The following is a 24,664-nucleotide window of genomic DNA, read 5'->3' as shown; positions in this document are numbered from 1 at the left end:
AAGTGTGTATTCTGTTTCATCTGTTGAAAACTGGTTTTTGGGAGATGTTTTATCCTTCTCTTGTGACTCCAGGGGGGAGGGGGGCAGATGCCTTCTGATAATGGCCCAGCTATTAAAACCAGGTGGGGGAGTGTTTCTTATCTCTTTCACCACCCCTCCATCCTCCAGGGGACATCTTCTGATAATGGGCCATTAGGGCCCACCAATGACATGACACATTCCATCATCCCATTGTGAGATGCTCCACACAGTGGGGGAGGAGCCAGCTGTTCCTAGCTAGATAAAAAGTGGGACTGAAGGACACAAGGTATCTGGTTTTTCCACTGGATTCCCAGGGGAAGACCAGACCCATCTCACCACCACTGGACTTTCTACAGGACCATCTCTACTCCACAGAACCACATTTGTTACTCCAGGAGGATTTTTTTTGGACTGCTTCCAACACCCTGACCAACAGGGTGCCGGGTCATATCCCTGACTCTGGGTTTTTTCTAGGATTTTTTTGGTTTTTTTTGTACTACTACATTTGTATTTTCCTTTTTTTTTAATATTCCTAGTAAAGAACTGTTACTCCTATTCCCATATTTTTGCCTGAAAGCCCCTAATTGCAAATTTATAATAATTTGGTGGGAAGGGGGTTTACATTCTCCATTCCAAGGGAGGCTCTGGCTTTCCTTGACAGACAGCTGTCTTTCAAAACCAAGACAGCTATGATGGATTATAATGATGTAGAATAATCTGCAATGACACAGCCTGGCAGTGTGTTTCACTTACCTGACCAATATTTAAAAGTTTGCGAACATCTGGTATAGGGGGATTTGCCAAGGGGGATTGAAGCCTCTTATGTCTGACAACAGACTGTCAGTTGTGCTCCTCAGAGTGATGAAATGGGAAACTGCAGGAAATGGTTCACATGAGCTTTTTTAGGGTAGTCCTTCCAGCATGGCTAAATAATTTCTATTGGTTCCTTCTTGAGACTGTTTTCCTGTAACTAACCAGTTTCCTAGAAAATCCCATCCTGTTCCTCTGGCTTCACCCAATATGATAAGCAGTTTTTATCTGACTGTGATTAGCTACAGATTTTGTTTGTCACTGAATGTTGTGTATCTCTGAGCATCTGCAGGGATTGATTTGACTCAATATCTGCAGTTGTTACAAAATCTTGGAAATGCGTGACATTCTTCCTTATATTTTTAATGAGGCTTTTTCTTTTACCCTGGGAACTGGAGGGTGCATGGGGATATCTTGCTCAGAGGGAAATATTCATGTAGTCTTTGATAGCTGTCCAAATTGTTCAGTTTGTTGGATCAAGGATCGGAGTTTTTATCTTCTGGACAGAAAGAGACGTGAATGTTGAATGTATATTGTATGAGTAATCTTTCAGCATTCACATTAGCAAAATGGTGCATAAAGTGTAAGAGTACCTAAATTCTGATAATTCCAGTGAAAGCTGGGTGCTTCCAAGCCATTGTGGATGTGGAGCCCAATATTTCTTTCCTATTTCATACTTCAAGTGTTTCTGGAGACCCTCATTTTTGGCTCTCCTTGTGTTTCTGTCCAAGGAATCTGGGTTGTGTTTTTACCTAAGGGAAATTTCACAGTGTTTCTTCACAGTTTAATTTGTGGAATGCGTATGAGACAGCCAACAATAATTTGTTGGGTAGCTGAGATATTGATTCTTTAGAATGTCTTTCAAATAGCAGTAAGTGAAACAGAATCTATTCATTTATTTGAAGCATTTCGTTTCCCTATTTTATTTAAACAGGAGTCACTCTTAGATTTGCAGAGGAAAATAACTAAGGTCAACTGCTCTGTGGCTTCAGAGCAGATGGAAAGAATTCTGCAAGCTTATCTCATCTTAGTGGAACATGCAAATGGATCTAAAGTCTCACTGCCTGAAGATGTCTGTCAGGTAGGTCCGACTGTCACTTAGATGTGTCAGACAAGTAACGGTTGAATATGGAAGTGTTGTCAGCTGAAGCATTTGTACACGTTTCTCATGCATCACTGGGCTTAGGATTTGAGTTGAGTGAACAGAGACCTATATTTTGGGTATTGCTACCTCTCTGATCCTGTGAGATTTTACCTCTATATTGTAATGCTAGTGTAGCCCAACTTTAAATGAGCAATGGGAAAAATGGGTTACTGCCTCTAGAGCCTGTTCCTGCCACTGTGGTGGAGACCAACCCCCCCATATCAGTGGGATAGAGCAGTTCTGGCAGATTCACATACATTTGGCTCCATTAGGGTAGATTGTAGGGCCTTCAGACTTCAGTGGAACTATTAGGATTCGTTTCTGTGGGCTGAAGCTTAGAACCCTGTGCCCTTCTGGTCCAGGGACTGTCTAGGCTGTTCAGACCAGATAATCATTATCTTCATAGACAAATAGGAGTTCTCTTTTTCGTTTCAGGTTTTAATAAAAATGTTACAAACGCCATATCTCTCATCATCTTGCTGCAAGATGCTACTAAACACCATTTCTGCATTCCTCCTGGCTGAAAATATTTTGTTGCCAGATTCTTTGACCAAGGAAGCTGTTCAGAAGGTAACGAGGGTTGCTGCCAATGCCAGAAATCCCAGCCGTCAAGTGCCCTAGAGGAGGGTGATTTCTGGGCATTCTGTTTCAGGCTGAAAATATGCTGTAAGATTCCCTATAGCCTTTTTGCACAGATAATGAAGAAACTGACCAATGCCTTAAATAAAGTCTGATGGGGTCTTGGGTTTACCTGACAGTTTTGCACAGGCTGTCAGTATAGCAATGCCACCATGGCAGACATCATTGCAATGAAATCCAGGTTCTGATTCAAACACCTACAGCCTCTGTTGAGAAAAGGAGAACAGTGAAGGAATATGTCCTGCCTATGGTGATAAAGTAGATCATTCAGTCAAACTTAGTGGAAAAAAATACCTTTTTCATTAAGTTTCCAAGCATTTAATGGGCATGCCTTAACCTTGTGAATAAGGTTCACCCAAGTGCAGTTTTGATTTAAAAAGTACAGGGGTAAGCATATTTCAGTACTGCCTTTGTTCCTGGAGCATTGACATGATTAGCTGCATATGTTCCTATCAAATGTAGTGTTGCAAAGATTAACAGGAGATTATACTATGGAGTCCGATTCTTGAGTTTTTTTGTTACAGTACATTGTAATTTTGCAATTAACAGTGTGGACCATAGTTTTTGTGTGTGTGTGCGTGAAAATATTTGAAACAAAAATGCCATGCAGTTTACAATGGGAAAGCAAGACTTGCATTTGTTTAAAAAAGATCGAATTTCATCTGGTTTTCAGTGTTGACGTGTGCTGAAGTAAGATTGGTTTTGTCTGTGGCATGAGGCCAGTTTTGCTCGGGAGACTTCTTCAAACATTTGAGGATATTTGTGTGGGCTTCTGTTAAACTGGAGAGGGCTTAAAGCTGTTCTTGTGTTCTGAAGGGTCTGGGAAAGAGATCTGGGTGTGTATTTTATCTTGGCATTGAAGACTACTGATCCTGAGTATCTCAAAGGACTATTCCTGTTTTGAATTTTTCAAAAGCACAGAGGTTCACTCTGCCCAAGAGGTAGTAAACTTTCTGCAACCTGCTGCACAGAAAAAATGCTGAGTTGAAATGTGTTTTGGGCCTAAGCTTTTTCCTATCAGTTAGTGTGTCTGTGCTGCAGTCCTAGAACTTTATATTTTCCATATCACACTGAAGAGATAGCTCAGTTGTCTTTGCACAGAGACAGTAGCATCCAGCAGTGTTTGTCCAAAAGGGCTGTGTCAGTAGGGTTTGTTAAAAAGGACTGTGCATTTCTGTACCTGAATTGTCACTTGGAAACGATGCCGCTCTGCGTGCTGGACTCAGCAAGAGAGCCAGACAGAGTTATTTCAGAGTTCAAAGCATCTTTGATTTGTATACCAGAAAAAATGTCTCTTGGGCAGTGAAGAGCTGACTATGAAATGTCTCTTTCTGCAACCTTTCACTTACGTCTTGCAGGTATTTGCAAGTGGATTTGAACGGCATTTTCTTTTGGACTTCTCTGAAGCAGTGTTCACAATGAAGCAATTTGAGAGGGTAGGTGGAAATGATTGTGCATCATTGTTTATTTTTGTTGCTAAAGGGAACAACTGGAGAATCCACAGTATATTTGCCGGCCTTGTATGCTGAAGGATTGTTGTGTATTGATATGTTTATTTAAACTTCTGGCATGATCTGATAAGAAGGAAAGAGGTTACTTTTGCTATTGTGTTAAAGCTGTGTAAGGGTTCTCAGGGTTGGAGAAGGTGATAGGTATCTGTTACAAAAAGAAGCTTGTCTGTGGAGACTGAAGAGGGTGAGTGTGTTATGGGTGGGAGGAAGAGAATGAGTTCTGGAGAAATTAAGTGGAAATGAATAAGCCCTGTAACTGGTGATCTTAGAGGAATCAAATTAATTAAAGGAAGTGGGAAGTGAAAGCCAAGTCAAGGATCTGGAATGTCCTGATAAGACTGGCTTTGGTTCAAAATGGGTTTTTGCATTATATTACTGTCCCTGCTGGGATAGGAAAATGTCTGTGTGCTGGTGTCTAGGGGCACCAGAGCTGATAAATCCATTGCTTTGCTGGCTTACTTGTGAGTATTTGGATTTCCTTGTGATTGGTGTAGTGGGTTTTTTTGTGAATTTGATGATGATTAAATAAACTTGCCAATGTTGACTTTTTTTTTTTTTTTTTTTTTTTTTTTCTCTTCAGCATTTTCTCCCATGCTTTCTAGAATACATTGAACATTGCTTCTCCGGCACAGATGCTGTCGCAAAGGATGAGGCTGTGGCAATTCTGGCTAAACTCATTTTGGTGAAAGCAGAGCCTCCTACCATTGGTTCAATGGCATTTGAAAAGTATCCTCTTCTTTTCACTGAAGCATCTGTCAGGTGAGCCTTCTCAAGTTTAGCTACCACTAGATGTGTCTGTGTGGCTCTCGGCCTGAAGGCAGTGCAGAGCACATAAAAGTTGCCTTCCAGTATTTGCTGGAGTTGCGTAAGTGGCAGCATTGCTGGCAGATTTGCAAACCAAGTGATATAGTAGGATATCACTTTCCTTTTTGAGATTATATGAGAAGAGATGCCGCTTTGTAAAGGTGGTCACTGATAGGAGCAGTGTTACATGTATGATGGGGACCTGTTACATCATCACACAAACTGTGTCTCTTGGCAGTTAATCTTTGTAGTGAGTGCAGCAGTTCAGCTTCTCATCATTATCATCGCCTCTTGCCTATGCTCCAGCTTTTTTCCCTGTATGCATATGTCTTGTCCAGGAGCTTTCTTGGCAGCAGTACTAAAGTCTTGCCAAAGAGCACAGCTGGATATCAAAGGACATGTAATTAATGCAGAAGCCAGCACTGTGCTGGCACAGCTTGACTGTTTTTAGTTGCAAACCTAGCTTGGTTGCAGTGAAGTAGTTGTTTCCCCTGGAGCCTCTTTGGAAAAATTAGGGGTAACCACTGAAGCACAGAATGACCATTGCTAATCTAATGGTAGCAATTTTTCTAGTAATTCTAACTCAGCTAATTCAAAACTTTTGACTTTGTATTGCCTTTTATGTAAGGTTTTATTTTTACTTAAAGTAGTCAACTCTGTATGGCTTTTTCCTATTTTTATTTAATAATAAGCATTGAGGTTTCAGGAACAGAAGGTTGAGTCAAAATTACTAAATTTGGTTTTCTTCCCTTGTTTTCTTTGTTTCTTGATCTCTATTTTTCCAGTGGTTTGGAGTACAGAGCTGCAAGGACCTTGGTCCTGCTTGGGCTTTTTTTTTGTGCTCTTGCAATGTCAGTGTTGTAAATTATGGCCAGGAGACATCTCAAGACTTGCATAGCCTGGTTTTTAAATACGTCAGTTCTGGAGATTTCTGAGCTGCCTCTGGCAGTCTGTGCCAGTACTTTGATATCTTTATACTTATCAGGTGGTTTTTAATTTATTTGGGCTTTTTGGCTTTTGTTTTGTTTTTGGGTTTTTTTTTTGATTGTTTTTTTTTTCCCCAGTCCTCAGTGTATAACTTAAACATTCTTTATGGCAGATTAAATCCCTTGCTGCTTATCTTACCAGCTGGAAACATAAAGAGCAGAATATTTCTTACTCTTTGCATCCAGCTTTTATAAATTGTGGGCTTTCATCATCAGACATGTCTGACATCTTCTTTCTCTGGATCAACATTGCTAATTCCTTGAGGTTTACCTCATAAATGTTTTTTCTTAAGCCTCTAATGATTCTTACTGTTGGCTTTTTATGAGCTTCTGTATTTCTTGAAGGATGAAGCCTATTGCAGCCTTTTGCCTGTGATCTTGCAAGCACTGGGTGGCATGGAAAGATTGCTACACATGGAGTGTGAAGGACTCCTATTCATATGTTTCAGTATGGTCTTTCTGCCTGCAAATAAGCTTGTTGATTTGGAGTCACCTTGTGATACCATTTAATTCCCAAAACTTCTACCTCACTGACTGTTTTCTGTCATCCATCTATGTCAATGTCATCAAGGTTTATTAACAGCCATCATAGATATGACTCTCAGGCGTTCCTAGAGTCTATATGTCCCATAGTTGTGAGGGTGTCCAACTGAGAACCAGTGTCTTCTAGAAATATTTGTACTTGAAATAAAGTGCTGCTGACATTTCTTGTAGGCCATGGTTTGTGCTCTTTAGCATGACTAGATGATGTTTTGTGTAGTAGAGGATATTGAGAGGAAAAAATTCCTTGTGTTGTGCAAGTCCTTTTTGCTAGAAGTAAACAACATTATTTTGAATATCATAGGAGCAAAAGGAACAATCTCTGATATGCAGTGGTGGATTACTAAAAAGTTTGGTTTTATTTTTAGCTCTAATACAAGGCAACAAACAAGCAAAAGACAAGGAGAAAAGGCAGAAGTTCCCGTATTGGATCATGTACTATCTTTAATGCATTTACCAGAGAAGGAAGACATCACTGACCTTTCACGGTCTTGGGTTGCCTTGGTTGTACTGCCACATATTAGGTAAGGGATGTTCTAAGGTATTATTGTAATTTATTTCAGTAATACTGTCTACTTTCTTACTGCCTATTAGCTCTCTGGAAGAAATTACGTTACTAAGGAAAGGACAATAATTGCTAGTACTAGACTCAGGAAGCTGGGGTTAGAAGACAAAAACAAGTGCTGCATGGAAATACCATGAGCCAACAGTAAAGACTGGAATAGAGTATCGGCTTCTTGATTGCCTACTGACTAAATTTGGTGCTTTAGTATATAGAGATGTTCTTGACACATTTCAGTTTGTTTATCCTCTTTCAACAGTATTTTTTCAGTAATTATTGAAGGTCTAGTTAGAAAGAAGATGCAGTGAATGCTACAACCTAAATTGTGAAGTAGAAATAGCAAAAATGTTTTAGTGCTGGTTTCAAACTTGGAATGAGCTACCTGTAATTTAATAGAGATAGATGTGGTAGAAAGCTTTTATACGTAGGTGTCAGTGTCACAGAAGTAAAAGACTTCCCATTTATTTTCAACAGACCAATGAACAAAGACCACATTCTGCCTTGTGTGACAAGTTTTATAGACTCTCTCTTCACAGCCATTGAAAAAGGAATCCTCTGCAAAGGTCAGTTACAGTTACTTCCTGATTATTTGCTTTTTGTTGATATATAGAAATATAAAAGCAGTTTTTCTGACTGCACAAAGCATGAAAATGAATAGTGGTAGCATTGTATCCAAAATTACTTATCACCTTGACTGAAACTAGAGCAGCAAAACTTGGGAGGAAACAACCTCCAGGAAACAATTCTGCGTTTGCTTTTGGTAATAATGATGGAGTGACAGATGTCCTGCATAGCAGAAGACAGAGGTCATTGGGAAGGAAAAGAAGAAAGTACGGAAAAAACAAGGAAGGAAATCTATCTAAATCAAATCCAGGCTGAAGCTATCAAGTGAGGGAGAGACTATAGACTGATAAGCTCCAATTCAAGCCTACAGTGCAAAGTTTAAGATATTACCATGGTCAGTTAATATCTGCACATCAATAACAGCTATAAACTCAACCTAGCACACTCCAATTAAATGTCATTATCTCAAACCCTTTGAGCTCCATGTTGGGTGCCAAAAAAGACCATTGTTGTTTAACCCCAGCTGACAACTATGCCCCACACAGCTGCTCACCTGCTCATACTTGCCCAGTGGGATGGGGCAGAGAATCAGAATAGTAAAAGTGGGGAAGTTTGTGGACTGAGATGAAGGCAGGTTAATAGGTAAAGCAAAGCCGAGAAAATAACTTTAGTAATAGCCTGAGCCAACAAGAGAGCATTAGCTGAACCCAGTATGGGGCAACCTTGAAAGACCCCACAATGGGGCAAACATAACAATATATAAACTCTGTCCCAGATAGCGAACCAATGAACAATTACATTACCTTGTATGTAAAATGTTACAGGCACAAAAAAGGCATTCAAATGCAAGAACTCAGAACCTAACCTTTTGTGGTACAACTTCATTAACATAACTATGCCCAGAATCCCATTCTTCTCACCATAACATAAAAAGACATTTCTCTTCCTAGCATCTCGTTTCCTGTGGCTTCAGATTGATGCCGACTTCACTGTTGACTAGGGCCAACTTACTGTCAGTCCCTGCCAGTCCAACCTCCACAGCTATCCACTGAGTTCATTTAGTCCATGAATCTGGACTCCATCTGTTACAATGGTCACTCAGGACAGGAGAGTTGGTGTCTTGTGTGGAATTGTTTGCCACCAGAGTCAGATCATGTTAATTCACTGCTGCACTTCCACTGCTTCTTGTAAAGCTTGTCCTCCACCGGTTTGGGTGGTTCCTGCTGTAGTAATTCCTAAATCACGCAACTGAAATGGGTTACAACAATTTAAAGTTACAGTCTCCACCCCAGTCCCTGTGGCCAGGCCACAGGGCTTAACATTGCAGTGAACTCCTCCCCTTGCCCCTGCTTGGATTTGGACTTCCATACAGTCTTGTTAGGGGAGTACCTGCTCCACGTGGAGTTTTTCCTGTGAGTCCCTGTTTCTCCTGGGGTATGCCTGCTGTGGTGTAGACTTACCTATCACCACAGGTGCTTTGGGGTGCACCTGTTCCAGGACAGCCTTATCCATGGCCCACAGTGCCTTCAGAGATATACCTGCTCCAAATGTGGCCTTAACCATGGCTGCTCTCCCTCAGAAGTGCACCTGCTCTGTCATGGGCTTGTCTGTGGCCACACACTCTTAGGTGCTCCAGCATGACCTCATGCATAGCTGGTGATGCTTCACGGTGTACCTGCTGCAGCGTGGACTTACCCACAGGCACAAATGCTTCAAGTGTACTTCCTCCAGCATGGACTTATCCTTGGGTAACAATTCCTTCAGTCCTGCTGCAGCATAGACATAACTAAAGCCACAGTTGCTTTGAGACGTACCTACTTTGTCCTGGACTTTACCTCAGCTGCAGATGCTTTGGGGTGTCCTGCTCCTGTGTGGACTTGTCCACAGTCCAATTGATTTAAGTTCACTCTAGAGTTCCAGCCTGGCCAGTACAGCAGAACAAAAGGAGCAGCACTGCCCTGGCCACCTGACCACCTGCCCGCCTGAGTGCATTGCCATGGCTGTTATCAAAATGTTCCCAGGTACAGCAGTGAGGGCTGATAAGCAATACAGCACTGCAGCTGTGAAAGCAAAAAGCAGTCAGTAATGATCAGTGGCTGCTAATATACAGTTAGACAAGTGAGCTCTATGGCAGGGACAGAAGCTTGCCAATTAATAGCTAAACAGCAATAACCACTGTCAATCAGGGTTTGATCTAGCACTTTTCAATCAAATCTGTCATTATCTCTAACCTTGCAAACCACATGTTGGATGCCAGAAAGGACTGTTGTATCTTAACCTCAGCCAGCAGCTACGCCCCTGACAGCTGCTTGCTGACTCAGCAGGGATGAGTGGAGAGCATCAGAAGGGTAAAAGGGAGAAAACTCCTGGGTTGAGATACAGATAGTTTAACAGATAAAGCAAAAGCCGTGCATGCAAGTGAAGTAAAATGAGGAATTAATTCACCACCTCCCAAGGGCAGGCACGTGTTCAGCTATCCCCAGGAAAGCAGGGCTCCATTACTCATAACAGTTACTCGGGAAGACAAATGCCATGCCTTCTTCTACCCCCTGTTTTAAATCCTCAGCATGGTGCCATATGATAGGAGATATCTCTTTGGTCAGTGGGGTCAGCTGTCCCAGCTGTGTTCCACTGGTTTTGGCTGGAGTAGTGTTAGTTTTCATCACAGTGGCTGGTATGGGGCTGTGTTCTGGTTTGTGCTGAATACAGGGTTGATAATACAGATATGTTTTTGTTACTGTTGAGCCTACTGTTGCTGCCGAGGCCTTTTCTGCTTTTTTGCTGCCGTGCTGGCAGGGAAGCTAAGGGTACATGGCAGGCTGGAAGGAGGCACTGTAACCTTCTGTTACCAACAGTTTCCAGCACAAATCCCAAACAGCTCCATACCAGCTCCTATGAAGAAAACTGCCTCTATCCCAGCCAAAACCAGCACATCATCTCTGACCCAAGTGACACCACTAATTCTATATATTGCATCTTTTCTCCAGGAAGAGATGGTCACTGCTTGTCTTCCCTCTCTCGCCAGAAAAAAATTTAACTGCGCCTGCATAGAGCAGGGCAGTTTTACTCAGAGGGCTAGAAAGTATTTGGCCTGGTGACAAACTATAGACGAGTTTTAGAGTGTCCCAGGCTGAGTGTTCATTATTCCTTTGTTTGTAAGGGCTGTCATTTTCCATTTTCCATACCTTTATTAATATTCCTAAATGTATCCACCAATCATCTCTGTTGCTTTTTCTTCTATAAAGAAGCTTTGTTAAGCACGGGCCTTTTTGATTTAGGTCTGTCTTTTATCATATTTGCAGGTTTTTCATGCTGTCGCGATTGTTTTATTGGTAATGTACTTAGCCTAGAAAAGGAATATCTAAAATTTCTTTTCTTGGGTCTCATCTTTACTGGCAGTAGTAGCAGTGCTGCTTAGGCTCTGTGTGTGTGCCAGAGGCACATTGCTACTTCTTCCTTTGTTGGTAAGGGAAATGAAAATAAATGCATCCACAGTCCTGTACTCATGCCTCCTATTGTCCCATAATAAACTTACTTGTGTGGTTTTCTTCACCCTTCTCCCAAACTAGGGTTCCTGGATGCTTTTTCTCATCCTCCAGCGTTCTTTCCACCTCTATGATTCCTGCAATTCCTTCACCTTCAACTAGGACTCCAGTTTCCTCTCACTACCTGTGTAAGGCTCCCAGCCCTGTGCTCCATTTGACCTCCCTGGCCTCAGCCCGGAGGCAAAGTGCAAGTTCCAGAACTGCGTGTTTTTGGTGTTCTGGTTGCTGTGGAGTGCAAGGAAATGGACTTGAAAACTGGGTCAGAGCAATAGCAAGTTATCACTGGCAGCTCTTCCGGGCCATTATGGAAGTGCTTCACTTATTGATCTCACAGGTGTGCCTGTAGTGAGGTGGAAGCTGCTGTCTTTGTCCAGCATTGGCACACTGCTACCAAAGGGCATGCAGATTGCAGTTTGGGAGCTGTCCCTACACTATAGGTGCAGAAAGTTGCTTCCAGTCATTACTCGATGTTTCTTCTCTCTTTGAGGAGCTCCTTATGGAGGTTAATGGTTAGCAGGATCTGGCACATACCTGGGGAATTAAGCAACTTGGAACAGAGGAATGTTTTCAGAGGAATAAATAGGATATGAATGCTCACTTCCCTTTCTTTTCTATTGGCAGTATGTAGGACAGTTATATCTTTTAAAAACTTTCTTTAATTTGCCTGGTTTAGGAACAGTATTTCTTCAGCCTGGGAAGAGATGAAGGAGGGGAAATATTTTTATTTTTTAAAAGCAAACTATTTGGTTACTTACAAGTGTGAGGGAAAAGGAATTTCCCTTTCTTACCTGGCAGGGCATTGGCTATCATGTGCTTTTGGGAAACCCTCCATCCTTAAAGGAGTCTGAGATGTTTAGGAAGGAGAGAAAATTCAGCAAACCCACCTGCCTTTCACTAATATATACTCAGTCTTTAGATGGGATAGCTTTGAAGATCTTACAGAGCAGTGCATTGCCAAAGTTGCAGCATTTATAGGCACCTGTGTGGTGGTAGCATCAGCATTCATTTTTGGTTTGTTTTTCCTACATTCATATAAATTTGGCAGCATTTCTTCCTTTTTAGCAGAGTGCTGTCTGTGACTCCTACCACAGTGCTTCACTCCCAATCCCTGCTTTCTGCACATATGGGCGTGATGGAAACATGCAAACAGGGAGCTGTCACAGCTTTCAGTGCTGGTTGCTGGAGGAGGCACTTACTTTGATAGCTGGGGAAGCACTTCTTTTATGGGTTATGATTGTGTGTTCTGGTTAGAAAGTACACATGCCAGTTCTGGGATCCATATGCTACCTTATTTCTCTGATTCCAGCCTTTTCAGGATGGGCAAGCACCATACAAGCACAAGTCACTCAGAGCTGCGTAAATTTACAAGGTGTTCTTGTTCTTTCTCTGCTCCAGGAAACCTATTTGTGGCCTGCCAAGCTGTAAGTACTCTACTTAGCTTGGTAGAGTCTGCTGAAGTACTCCATTTGTTACCTGTGGAGCGTGTCAAGAGCTTGGTGACGTAAGTAAACTCTGCCTGTTTTGTGGTGTTTCATGGCTTTCGTTGGTAGGGCAAAAATTTGACTTTGCCTTTATATAGGAGCTGGTTAAATGCTTCTTTCTATGCTGCCCATTCTGTTATGCTGGTACGTTCCTTCAGTATTGTGGTTACGTAATGGAGTGAAGTTGTAGGCACTTTTTTTTTTTTTTAGAGAACCAGGTAGATGTAGTTCCTGTTCAATGACATTTTCTTTGCAAACTGATGCTTTCTTGGCTTCAGGGTAGTGTGTCAAGTTGGTTCTAGTTTTACACTGGAGTGCCACGCTGGTTCTAGTTTTACTTTGGAATGCTACACTTAGTAATTCTGTGTTACATTATAACGATAAGAGAGACAGGAACAGCACTTTCTGAACTGTGTCAAAAGCCTGAGTTTGCTTTTGGTGTTGGGATTCTACCATGTCCTTACATATCCATGTTTGTACTTGCTCCACAATGGGAGGAGATTTTGTATACTCCATTTTATTTATTTTGACTCTGTTTAACTTATAATTAGCAAAAATGTGTCTGGCCGGAGGGATTTAGGAGGACCATTAATCTCTCTCTACCATCTCCAAGTCTTTAGTGGCTTGAGCTTCAAAACATCCTGTTTATTTAGGAAGTTATGGTGCTCATGTCTGAGGCACAATGGAGATAAAACCCAAATCAGGCAGGAGTTACTGGCAGCGAGCTTCAGCCTAATACTTTCCTGCCAGCTCTGAGCAGGGGATGTGAAACCTGCTTGGAGCAAGGGATGTAAGGTAGCAGAAGGAAGTTTCTCTGTGAGCAGACAGGATTCCTGGGGTCTCACCTAACACCTAGATTATTTCTCTTCTGTTGATCACCGACTGAGCACCTGGGCAGTAGCAGAAGCCCTCATGTGACATATTCCGGTTTATTTTCTGCAGCTGTGTGTCCAGTATCAAGTCTCAGCTTGACAAGCCTGATTAACACAAAGGGGGAATCTCATGCCTCTTGAGCTGTCATGGGTTCTGCAGCTGCAAGTCATTGTGCTAGTGAAATCTGACTTCAGTGTCCTGCTGGTGCAAGCAGAGTCTGAAATCGAGGAAATTTCCCTTGATTTTGTAGTTATCATTACTGCCTTATTTTTAAATACCAATGTTGTTGCAGTGCTTTCTGTATGCTAATAAAATCATCCATTGTTTTAGCACATTCCCTTCAGACCCCTCTGTGTTGCTGTTGGCTGATCTCTATTACACGAGGCTGGCATTATGTGGCTGCCAGGAACCCCTTTCCCAAGGGAACCTAATGGACTTGTTTGAGAAGCTGCATCCTAATATTTCCACTGGTGTTTCCAAGGTAATCTGCTGGTTTGGGCACATGCAAAGTAATTTGTATTTTAACAGTAGAATATAAGTAAACTTAGTTAAGTGCTAAAGTCTGAAAGAAGAAGCGTGAGACTGTGTAAAGCTGTTACTTCCATAGTGTCTGCTTAGACCTGTGTCAATGGAGCATGAGTTAGCAGAGGTTAACTGTTAGCCCTGTCGACCTTGTCTCTTCCCTAGAGGTAAACCAGGACAGGAGCATAATGCATTCACTTCAGATTGCCTTCTAGACTACAGGTGTTCTTCTGTTTCTCACCTTCAAGGTGAACCTAGTGAAATCACTGTGCTCTTCCAGACATTAACCTCTCTGTAGGTGTGTATGTGTCTGTTTATATTGCCTGACATATGCTTCTGCTTGGATTAGGTCCGGCTGTTGACAGTTCGAATTCTAAACCATTTTGATAATCCACCTTCTGCACACATTGAGGTAGGGCTAAAACTTCTCATTTAACATTTCAAAGCAGTCTGTGTTTTATGTTTTGTGTGAAATGTTCTTCACTTTGCAGAAACAAAATGTATCTGGTAGAGGTGGTCCTCTGCTTTTTTGCTTTCACGTTCCAGTTTTATTTCTTTGTTCCCACCTCCTGGTGTTTTCAAATATCGGCCTAAATGGTGGAAACCAGAGCAAGTCCTTTAACTTTCTTCTTTTGTCTGTGGCCGTGAGTCTGTATAGTTTTTTTGAAGTACTTTTCAATGAGATAAAGGCAGTCTAACAGAATTCATGCCACTTGTTTGTTCAGGGTGATGGCACAGAGGAATTCCGGCCAGTATTTGCCATATTGCTCCAAGCAGAACTTGTGCCAGCAACAGTGAATGATTACAGAGAAAAACTTCTCCATTTGAGAAAACTAAGATGTGACATAGTGCAGCCTGCAATACCAAGTGGATCTTTGCAGGAGGTAAGGATTTATTGTCAAAAAGCAGTTGTCACATTCCTTTACTCCAAGAGAATGTTCTTATTCCATCACATGTATTGCAGAGTTTTTAATTAGAGTGCATCAAAATATTAATTAACTCCCAGATTAAGTTTTAGAAAACTTACTTGTTTGTAGGGATCACAGCTCCCATTGTCCTCAGGAGTACTATGTTTAGTAGAACGTAGTGGTATCTAGATAAATGGCCCACAGTCAGGTTAATCTGGGTTTGATGTCATGGAAAGGAAGGCAAATTATTCCAGGGAGAAGTGAGTTGTGAGCAAATTTAAACTCATGACCTTGCCACGTCCTCAGTGTGGTTGAACATTGGTAGGACTCTACTGGCTGTTGGTGACCTCACTTCTGGATCTTGCTTCAACAGGAAAATATCTCATGCCTGTGACTCTTGAATCTCCTCCACTGCTGAGCTAAAGGGGGCCTCACATCCATGAAGGAAGGATTTTAGGTCACTCCTCCACGTAGCTCAGCAAGGAGCCAGTCTAGAGGACATGCTATTAGGCCTAGTGCAGTGAATACTCATCTGGGCAAACTTTCATCTTTCTGAGGTCCCTCATTTTGCTGGGGAAGCACTGAAGTTGGAGAGAGAGACAGTCCAGATCATCTGTGCTGAACTGGTCTATCCATATTCATGTTATTTTGTTTTAGTTATGAGGTCTCAGTGTAGCTTACAGTAAATGGGTTCTAGATTTCCACATGAAGCTATGAGACAAAAAATGATTATGTGTGCGGCTTCCTTCATCTCTTGTAGCACTCCTGAGAACTTCTTTGTTAGAAGTTTCCTCTTTGAGAGGAAGAAAGGTTAGGGGAGCTTGGTTGGTCTTTAACTACTGTTTTTGTATCTAAACAAGGTATTGTATGTCGTTCTAGGTGCCTCTTCGGTATTTACTAGGAATGCTTTATATTAACTTCAGCCCTCTCTGGGATCCTGTAATTGAACTTATAACGTGAGTATATGCAGTTGGATGCTGCAATCTGTAGTTGTCTCACAGGATATTCCTTTCATTTTTCTGTGAACAGAAGCTGAGGTAAAAAATGTCCAATTTGGAGAGATTTGTGCATGGAAACCTTCATGTGAGATCTTCTGAAATTAATTTGATCTCTCAAATCTCCACCTATGTATACTCTTCAACTTCCTGATTTTTCTTACTTTAAAGGGAACTTGCAGCAAATACAGTCAAATAGCATCAGAGTTTTTAGTCTGAGGTAGCAGGATCTGATTTTTGTTTCTCAAATGCTTAAAGGAACAAGAAGTCTCTCTCAGTTTCCTCAACTGCCAGCTTTTCTGTTTCCTTACTGTAAAACCTCTAAATCCTACTAAAAAGTAAGGAAGTCTTACCATGGTGAAAAAAGTAGTGGCTACTTTCAGCTTGACTTTATCTTCTTTTTTTTTCCTCCCTCTGTTGTATGATTAAAAAAGATGGGATTTTCCTCTTCAAACAAATGAATTCATTTAAAAAAAAAAATTAAACCAGCTCTTCAAGGATATGTCTTCCTTTGACTCCATATGACTTGCTGTACAGAAGTCAGTAGAAAGCTCAAGAACATCTTTACTCAGTTGAGTTCATTTGAAGTCATGGGATACAAGCAGATTATTTTAATAACAGTTGACATTTGGGATCCATGAGAAAAGACAAGGAAGTGCTACCGCTGCATTGTGCAGATGTCCTATCTCCCAACGGCCACATTAAAGCAGTGATCAAAGCTTTCGATTGTGGTAGTTGTTAACTGGCTGAGTGATGCTTGCCTCTTCTTATCTTCCTTCTAATTTTATGCTGTATTCTGCTTTGTTAGTTCTCATGCAAAGGAAATGGAGAACAAACAGTTCTGGAAGGTCCTGTATGAGCACTTGGAGAGGGCTGCTACCTATGCTGGTAAGTCACCTTTCATAAGCATGGTTATCATAGTAACCCAGCTAATGGTGAATTATGTGGCTGTTTTTCATGTGCCCCAAATTTATGTGTGATGGGGAAATTCAGAACCTGTCATACTACTGTCATGTCCAGGGCAGGAGTAGAGAGGCTTGGGAGGAAGCCATGTCTACTGTCCTACTGTTGCAGTAGATGCAAGAGGGAGTTGCAGGATGTGGGAAACATGCAGCAGTTTCATCTTTGCTTAAAGCAAAGATGGCAGTGCTAAGACTGGTCAGGAACAGTGACAGAACCTGTGTCATGATGCAAACCATCTTTCTGCTCCATGGAATTTCTGCAGACAGTTCTTGGGTGTGCTCTTGAGGTTTACCCTTGGGCATATGCAATCTAATATTTCAATATAGAGTCAGATATGCAGCCATTTGTGAACTTCTCCATTATTCAAGGGAACTGAGCCAAATTGAGAAGTGCCAGGGTTGTAATGCATCCTAGAATGCTTTCTAAGCAGTGTGTTATCTTACAGATCAGTGTTAAATACAGTAGTGTCTAAACAGGTGCATGTCACCAAAAGTATTACTTTTGCAGTGGGGGGTGTATTCCTTGCTACTGATGATTATGAAGTAACCTGAAAAGATTTTCTTATCTCTCCTGTAGAAATGGAGCTACAAAATGAGCTAGATGAGCAAGAGGAGAGCATTGCTGAAACAGAAAGTGAGAAGATGCCAGAAGGAGAGGTGGGGACTGTCTTTCTGGAGCAGCTGAGGAGTAGAACAGATTGCAGTGAACGGCTGGATCACACAAATTACCGTTTTCTACTGTGGAAAGCACTGGATAAGTTTCCAGACAGGGTGGAGCCTCGGTCAAGGGAACTTTCTCCACTTCTTTTGAGATTCATTCGGTAAGTAAAATTTGTTTTTCAGTTGAGTGGACACATTGCTTTCAATCTGTTGCAATCTGAGCCTTAAGACTAGCTATCCCATTACAGACTTTATTTCTTGAATGCATGGCTGATGACATGTCTGTTTCCAGTGGAAATAACCTTTTAATTGGAATGTGGATTCTGTTGGAAATGGAGCAGGCTGAAATGAAACTTCCAGTAGGTCTCTGCTGCTCAGCTTCTCATTCATTGACTGGCCATTGTCACAGTCTCATTACTCAGTTATGGAGTGATTTCAGTGGAAATAAAGTTCCTCTTTAATGAAAACAGGCTTTAATGTGGAATCACAGAATACCAAAATGTTTTCCCCCAATATGGGGAAAATATTGATTCTGTTAAAGGCTGAGTCAAATTTCTTCCCCCGGAGGGAAAGCAGTGATGTGCTTGCATATGTGTGCACATATCAGACAGTATGATGGACAGTAAGATGTTATAATAAGAATGGTGTGGTTTTCAGTTGTTGTTGCCCTGAAACCTTGAAAAATGTTATGCTTCTTAATTCCTTCCTTCCTTTTTTTTAAACACAGAAATGAGTACTACCCAGCAGATTCCTTAGTGGCTCCATCTCAGGATCTCAGAAGGAAAATTAGTGGTACCATAGCAGCAAAACAAATTCCTGCTGAAGAGGTGAATGATGTTGCTATGGAGGAAGAGGAGGAGGAGGAGGAAGAAGAAAAGGATGAAGGGGAACCAATTAGTGTAGGAGTACCAAAAAAGAAAACCAGAAGAGCTGCTGCTAAGTAAGTATTTTTAGTTTTCCCTTTTGCTAGTGCTTTCATTGAAAGGCAGATTCAGCAGCTCTAATTGAGATACAAGCTGTGGTTTTGTATATATTTTTTTTCTTCTTTTGCTTGTGCTTCATCTTTTCTCAGTAGATTACAAATCAGAAATTCTGTCTCTACAGTACTAGAAATCCAAATATGTTGTCTAGGCTTTGTCATTATCTTGTTACCTGCTGACCAGTCTGTGATGTATTTTACTTTAAACCAAAAAATGTGTAGTATTCTGAAGTTTTCAGAGACGCTTGTACCTGAATTTCCTGGCTTATCTGTTTATATCTGTTAGTCTTTGAAAACTGTGGGCATTGCCAAACACTTCAAAAAATTAGACTGTTTGTTTAGGTATTCTAATATTGGGATCCTGCTGTTTCCTGCCCATTATAAATCTTATCTTCCTAGAGACCAGGGTTTTTATTTGGTAGGCTGAAACTGCGTGTTGCTGAATAACATTTTTGCAGCGCTGAGTACATGGAGAAAGTTGCTCTTTTTGTGTATTCTCCCCAGTGATGACCTCTGTCAATTATCCCTTACAAATACAGCACAAAGATTTATATTCTGACACTTCTTTTGCAAAAGATGACACTTTGTAGTGACAGAGAACTTCAAAATGTCACCTTATGTGTTGGAACGGGACAAGTATTTGAAATGTGACCGAAAGTGTCATTTCATCCCAGGTGTCCTATGAGTGTTTCATTTTTTCTCCCAGATTCTGGCTTGTATCTGCAAGTTATCAGCAATTAAAATACAGTGACAGTCCAAGATATTTTGTTGTTTTCCCAACCTCCATCTCAAAACATCCACGTAGTGAAGTGAAAACATTAGCTTCCAGTAGCTGTAATGGTATAAAAGATTTACTGGGGGTGTGTTAATGAGTTGTGGAGTTACCTCCCTTCCCAGGTCAGGCCTGTGCTGGGGAGAACTCCCTGGCGGGGCTGCACCCTGTGTCCTGGGAGGCCTGGCTGAAGCAGGGAGAGTGCACCTTCCCTGGGCTCCCTGTGGGGTTCCTGGAAGGCATCCTACTCATCCCTTGTCTGTGCCCAGCCATGGAGGAGGGCGGCCCAGCTCAGCTGTCTGGAGAGTTCAGTGTAAATTAGCAGGGGGAGCAGCTGAATGAGGATATCTACCAGTCCCACGCCACGCATGGTAGAGGAGATCTCGCACCTTCCTTATCCTGGTCTTCTCTGTCCCTTTCCATGAAGAGGAGGTGGGGCAGATGTGAGGTGATCCTGCCAGCGCTAGAGGAACTGTCTCCCATCTGTCCTTGCAGCCCAGTTTTAAGTGCAGTGCAGTCTGTGGCTGAATGCAGCCCATCACATTGGTAAGAGCAACATGGGCACCAGTTATAGACAAGTGAATAAACAAAGAGATAGGTGCAGAATTTTGGTGTTCTAGGCTGGACTGGCAGAGAGAAGTAAACTGCATCCTGACTGTACCCATTTCTCATGAAAAAACTGAGCCTACCCAGTGCTACTGAAGTAAAGGCATTGCTGAAGACTTGGGATCCTCTTGCATTGTTTTTTGTTTTCTTTCTTATTAATGAATTTTAATTATAGTTTCCTTTTTGTTTGTCTCCTGGATATTTTTAAAAATAATTATGTTGTTTTGCAGGCAACTAATAGCCCACTTACAAGTTTTCTCAAAATTCTCAAATCCTCGTGCATTGTATCTGGAGCAGAAGTTGAATGCCTTGTACACCCAGGTGAGGCTATTTGCTTACTTTTTTAGAATTGCTACTAATAAATTAACTGTTTCTTACTTGAGTGCACTGTCTAATACTGGGGAAACCTGTCGTTTTCTGAACTCAGCTGTGATAGCTAAAAAAGGAGCTGGCCTTGAGAGGACTTCCTAAAAGGCATCACTTGAAATGAGCCCCTTAGGCAAAGACCTGCTTAAGATACCTGGCTTAGTTTAGCAGGAGTGGCACTTGCAAACTTGCAAACAGCAGACAAGTAGTAGTCTTTGGCAGGGTGGAAGATTGGCTGCAGAGGATATCTGTTTTACTTACACTTCCTGTAAGATCTGGAGGAGGACTTAGAATCCAAAGCATGGGGAAGATCTAAGGAGATTTATCTTGGTCCTATAGTGTTTTGTGTACTAATAGTATGGCTAGTATGTACAAGAGATCATCAAGCATCAAAAAAGGATTTTCTTCTTGAAGAATATTCAGTTTGCTTGATTATTTTCTTAGGGATTTCCCGGAAAGAATTGTCAAAAGTATGACTTCAGAGAGGGATTCTAAGTTGTTATTTTACAATCATTAAGACGGTGTTGGTTTTTAATTTTTTAATTTTACAGGGCCGTGTTGGTTCCCAGTTTGTGGATTTGTTCAGGGTTTGCTCTCTTTGTTCCCAATTTGTGGATTGGGGTTTGCTCTCTTTGTTCCCAGTTTGTGTTTTCTGAGGCTATGGGACTTGAAAGCTCCATTCGTTAGTCCCTGAATTTGAGAATCTCTAGTAGACATCCACTCTCTTTCAATCTGTCTCCAAGTATTGCTTAGAAAAACAGTTGATCCATGTGTTTGCTTGCCTGTGTTCTTAGCAAAATATTGGACAGTTGTGTAAAGGTCAAATCACTTTGGGAAGAACAGCCTGGCACAAGAGGAAAGCTTACTTCACTTACTGTTTGCATTTCTGTGTCTTAGTAGATGCGTTGTCACGGCTGGTGTGTCCATCTGGCTTAGGGACATCGTGGCAAAGGACGTTTGATGACACATGCCTGTGCTATTTGATATGAGGCAGAACAACTGATAAAGCTGCCACCTGGGAAAATGATCTGTATTTCTCAACATCTTTTCCCGGTCCTAATGAATCTCAGAATCACAGAATATGCTGAGTTGGAAGGGACCCATCGGGATCATTGAGTCCAGTTTCTGGCCTTGCAGAGGACACCCCAAGAATCAAACCGTGTGCCTAAGTGCATTGTGCGAACACTTCTTTAACTCAGATAGTCTTGGTGCTGTGACCACTTCTTGATGTTGTTTAGTGCCTAGGTTATGAATAGTCATCTTCAAGAGAGAGCGAATCTCAGTGAGACTTTGCATACCAAGTCTTCCGAGTAGTTTGTGTTTGTCACAGGAAGGAAATACAGGTATCTTGAAATGATTTGGGTAGTCTGCTTTTTAATCCAGTCTTCTTAGATACACAGCTGATAACTGATTTTGATGATAAATGCAAACTTATAGTGGTCCAAAGACAACTATGAAAAAACAAATATTATAACTGTCCTACGTAGATAGGAAGGAGAAGTATATATGAACTATCAGCAACTATTTTATGAGTGGCAGTTGTGCATGTACATCTTGGCTTTATATTGGTAACACATACATTCTGCTTCCATTTGAATAAGTTAGTCCAAAACCTGCTTGAGCTTGTAGCCTTTGGGTTGTTTCACTATTTTCAGTAAGCACTTCTGCCTCCTAGATAGGGACTAATTTTCTTTCTTTTGTTATTTGCAGTTACTGTCTCATCAAGACCAGAATGTACAGAGAATAGCTCTTGACTGTATAATGACATACAAGCATCCTCATCTACTGCCATACAGGTAAAAGCTTTTATATTATTTTAGCATTGGTGAATGAGCCTGCTGTCATATCAGAAGCCTGCTTTGGGGTCAGTTTTATTTAGAATCCTGTGTTTGTTGAAGACATATATGTAAAGTTTAATTTTAACCAACTATATGTTTCGTATCTAAGAGAGGAAATCTGGTCTTGAGGCTGATCAGTGTCTCTTCTCTGTTTAGAGAAAAATAGCAGCACTTCATTCTGTCTCAGAATTGTGTCATTAGTGTTAGTAGTTCCATCATTTTCAAAGATGTCTTTTGTACTGATGATTTATAACCACGCAGAGAAAGTGATAGTATAAAACTAGTTTGTGGTTAAATAATTTCTTTTGAATATGTCCAAGATTTACTTGTCTACATAATTAGTTTGAACTTGGTAGCTTTTAAAACATTTTTTTTAATAAAAGGATGAGAAAATTGTGCTTTAATATTTTGTATATAGCAAGGTTAGATAGGTAGATAATTAAATATAGATGCATCTGTGTGTCTGTATTTTTATAATCCTACCTGCCCTCAAATAATGTTTATTACTCTCAGGGAGAACTTGCAAAGGCTACTGGAGGACAAGAGCTTTAAAGAAGAGATAGTCCATTTCAGTATTTCTGAGGAGACCACAGTAGTAAAAACAGAGCATCGACCAGATCTCATCCCTGTTCTTATGAGGTGTGTTCTTGAACTGTGAGTTCAAAAGTTTCATGGCAGAGTACCATGAGCAGAGAGATGTAGTGCTGCTTCTCATTTTGAACAGTTGAGGTCAACCCATGGTTAATGGTATAGCTTGATGACTTAGTTTGTGATATTCTGTAGGCTTTCCTTATTAACTTTTATGTAATGTGTTATGCAAACGGTGTTTTCTTTAAGAACAGCATTTGGGTAATACTGTTTCTACTAAGGATTACAGAGATCTGTAAGGATGCTTCAGTTCACTGAGTATTGCCAGCTATTTGCAGTGATGTGAATTGTCCAAGGTAACCACTTTTGTACCTGAAGTTTCCATCAGAGCTTCCTTCCATGGTAACAGAAGCTGATCTTTCACTAAGATGTTTTTGGACAATATGTAGTAGTTCAGTGGAGACCCTGAAGGGAGAACTTTCGCTGGAGAATATTTTTAAACTGAGTTTCTCCTGCAGAGTAAGATGCTGGAAAACAGATGTCTTGCTGAAAGCTAATGCAACCTCTTTTTGGTTCTTAAAGAATTCTCTATGGCAGAATGAGAAACAAAACAGGGACCAAAACACAGGGCAAGTCTTCAGCGAGCACGCGCATGTCAATCGTTCTGCGGTTTCTGGCCGGCTCGCTGCCAGAAGAGATACGAATGTTCTTGGATCTACTCTTTGAAGCTGTGAAGCAATTCAGTAATGGTAGGTAGGCCATCAAAACTGGGAGTGTGGTGTTCCGTGACCTGTAGAGACGTGAGAGGATAAATATGCTTAGTACTGTTCTGTGCTTCAGTTCCTTGAAAGGATGGAGGTAAATCCTTGACAAGGCCTAGGTTTCCCCTGAGTTTCCTCTTACAGAGCACGATTGCTCTGTTTTACGTGTCCAAGGTCAGAAAAACTGAACAACTTGCCACAGCTATGCATGTAAGCTGTAGCAGGCCAGGAGTGGGTGGTGGCTGTCGTCATAGGCTAGCCTGAGTATCATGGCGGTAAAGAGAGCTTGTAAGGTGCTCTGATTCTGTAGCAGTGGGAGACATCTGAGTGTCAGAGAGATGGAGACACAGAGCTGTTCTTATTTAAAAACCTGACTATGCGGATCTGTAAATTAGGGCCAAATTCCACTATTTTTCACTGAAAAATTATTCTTGGTAATGGGTGTCTTCATGGTGCCTCTCTAGATAATTTGCTGTTCCTTTGCCTATCACAGGGCCTTGCCAGACTGCAGTCCTTCAAAGTATGTCAGAGCTGGATTTAGCTAAAGTCTTGCCTCTTGGCCGTCAGCATAGCCTCTTCAATGGTCTTGAAGTTGTGTTGAAAAACATGGGACATTTGATCCAGCATTACCTGCCTGAAATTCTACAGATTCTGCTCTGCATGACTGCTGTGGTATCCTGCATCCTTCAGCAAAGAGAGAAGGTACAGTATATGCAAACAATATACAAACATGTAAATGAAGTTTGCTTCTCTCCTACTCCTCTGAGCTTACATATATAAACAGAGCTTTACTGATTCAGGTAAAGATAAGTTGAATGTCATTGTGAAGCTTAGCAATTAGAATTCTGTCAAAATAGAGGCCAGTGATGCTTGTCTGAAAGTGGCTCAAGCAGTGCAGACAGAGTTGATGTATTTAGAAAACTAATTTGAACTGTGTTTTTGTTTGTGTTACTGAAGAGAGAGTCAGAGGCGATCTTTGTGCGTTGTTCCTACCTGTTTTGTGGAGAGATAGGCATTAGAGAGAGATAAATGTTCTGTTGTAAACATGTCACAAGATTTTATGGCTGGAAGTTGAAATTTGCCTTAAAGATGGAGTTTCTTGGCTGGAAGGGTATAACATTTCAGCAGGGGAAGGAGAGGTTTAAAGTTCCTTGCCTGAAGACATTAGAGCAAACCTCATCCATGAGGTGTTTTGTTGCAGTGCTAGACCTCAGGGGATCTCAGCAT

The 24,664-nt window shown here is 41.3% G+C and overlaps 1 protein-coding gene across 1 annotated transcript in view; it reads left to right on the top strand.

Annotated features, from left to right (window-relative positions):
* Positions 1 to 24,664, top strand: part of UTP20 (UTP20 small subunit processome component) — a 64,711-nt gene that overhangs the window by 6,404 nt on the left and 33,643 nt on the right. The window contains exons 9-27 of the mRNA XM_040062469.2: positions 1,766 to 1,912; positions 2,411 to 2,545; positions 3,973 to 4,050; positions 4,706 to 4,884; positions 6,824 to 6,979; positions 7,492 to 7,580; positions 12,522 to 12,627; positions 13,811 to 13,961; positions 14,352 to 14,414; positions 14,728 to 14,886; positions 15,790 to 15,866; positions 16,714 to 16,793; positions 17,445 to 17,688; positions 18,255 to 18,467; positions 20,115 to 20,205; positions 21,961 to 22,046; positions 22,602 to 22,727; positions 23,259 to 23,425; positions 23,931 to 24,139. Coding sequence (XP_039918403.1) covers positions 1,766 to 1,912; positions 2,411 to 2,545; positions 3,973 to 4,050; positions 4,706 to 4,884; positions 6,824 to 6,979; positions 7,492 to 7,580; positions 12,522 to 12,627; positions 13,811 to 13,961; positions 14,352 to 14,414; positions 14,728 to 14,886; positions 15,790 to 15,866; positions 16,714 to 16,793; positions 17,445 to 17,688; positions 18,255 to 18,467; positions 20,115 to 20,205; positions 21,961 to 22,046; positions 22,602 to 22,727; positions 23,259 to 23,425; positions 23,931 to 24,139 — 2,556 coding nt within the window. The remainder of the gene's footprint in view (positions 1 to 1,765; positions 1,913 to 2,410; positions 2,546 to 3,972; positions 4,051 to 4,705; positions 4,885 to 6,823; positions 6,980 to 7,491; positions 7,581 to 12,521; positions 12,628 to 13,810; positions 13,962 to 14,351; positions 14,415 to 14,727; positions 14,887 to 15,789; positions 15,867 to 16,713; positions 16,794 to 17,444; positions 17,689 to 18,254; positions 18,468 to 20,114; positions 20,206 to 21,960; positions 22,047 to 22,601; positions 22,728 to 23,258; positions 23,426 to 23,930; positions 24,140 to 24,664) is intronic.

The sequence above is a fragment of the Hirundo rustica genome, chromosome 4, assembly GCF_015227805.2.
Source record: "Hirundo rustica isolate bHirRus1 chromosome 4, bHirRus1.pri.v3, whole genome shotgun sequence".
Classification (NCBI taxonomy): Eukaryota; Metazoa; Chordata; class Aves; order Passeriformes; family Hirundinidae; genus Hirundo; species Hirundo rustica.
The sequence above is the reverse complement of the archived record's forward strand: the minus strand, read 5'-3'. Positions and strand labels throughout refer to the sequence as shown.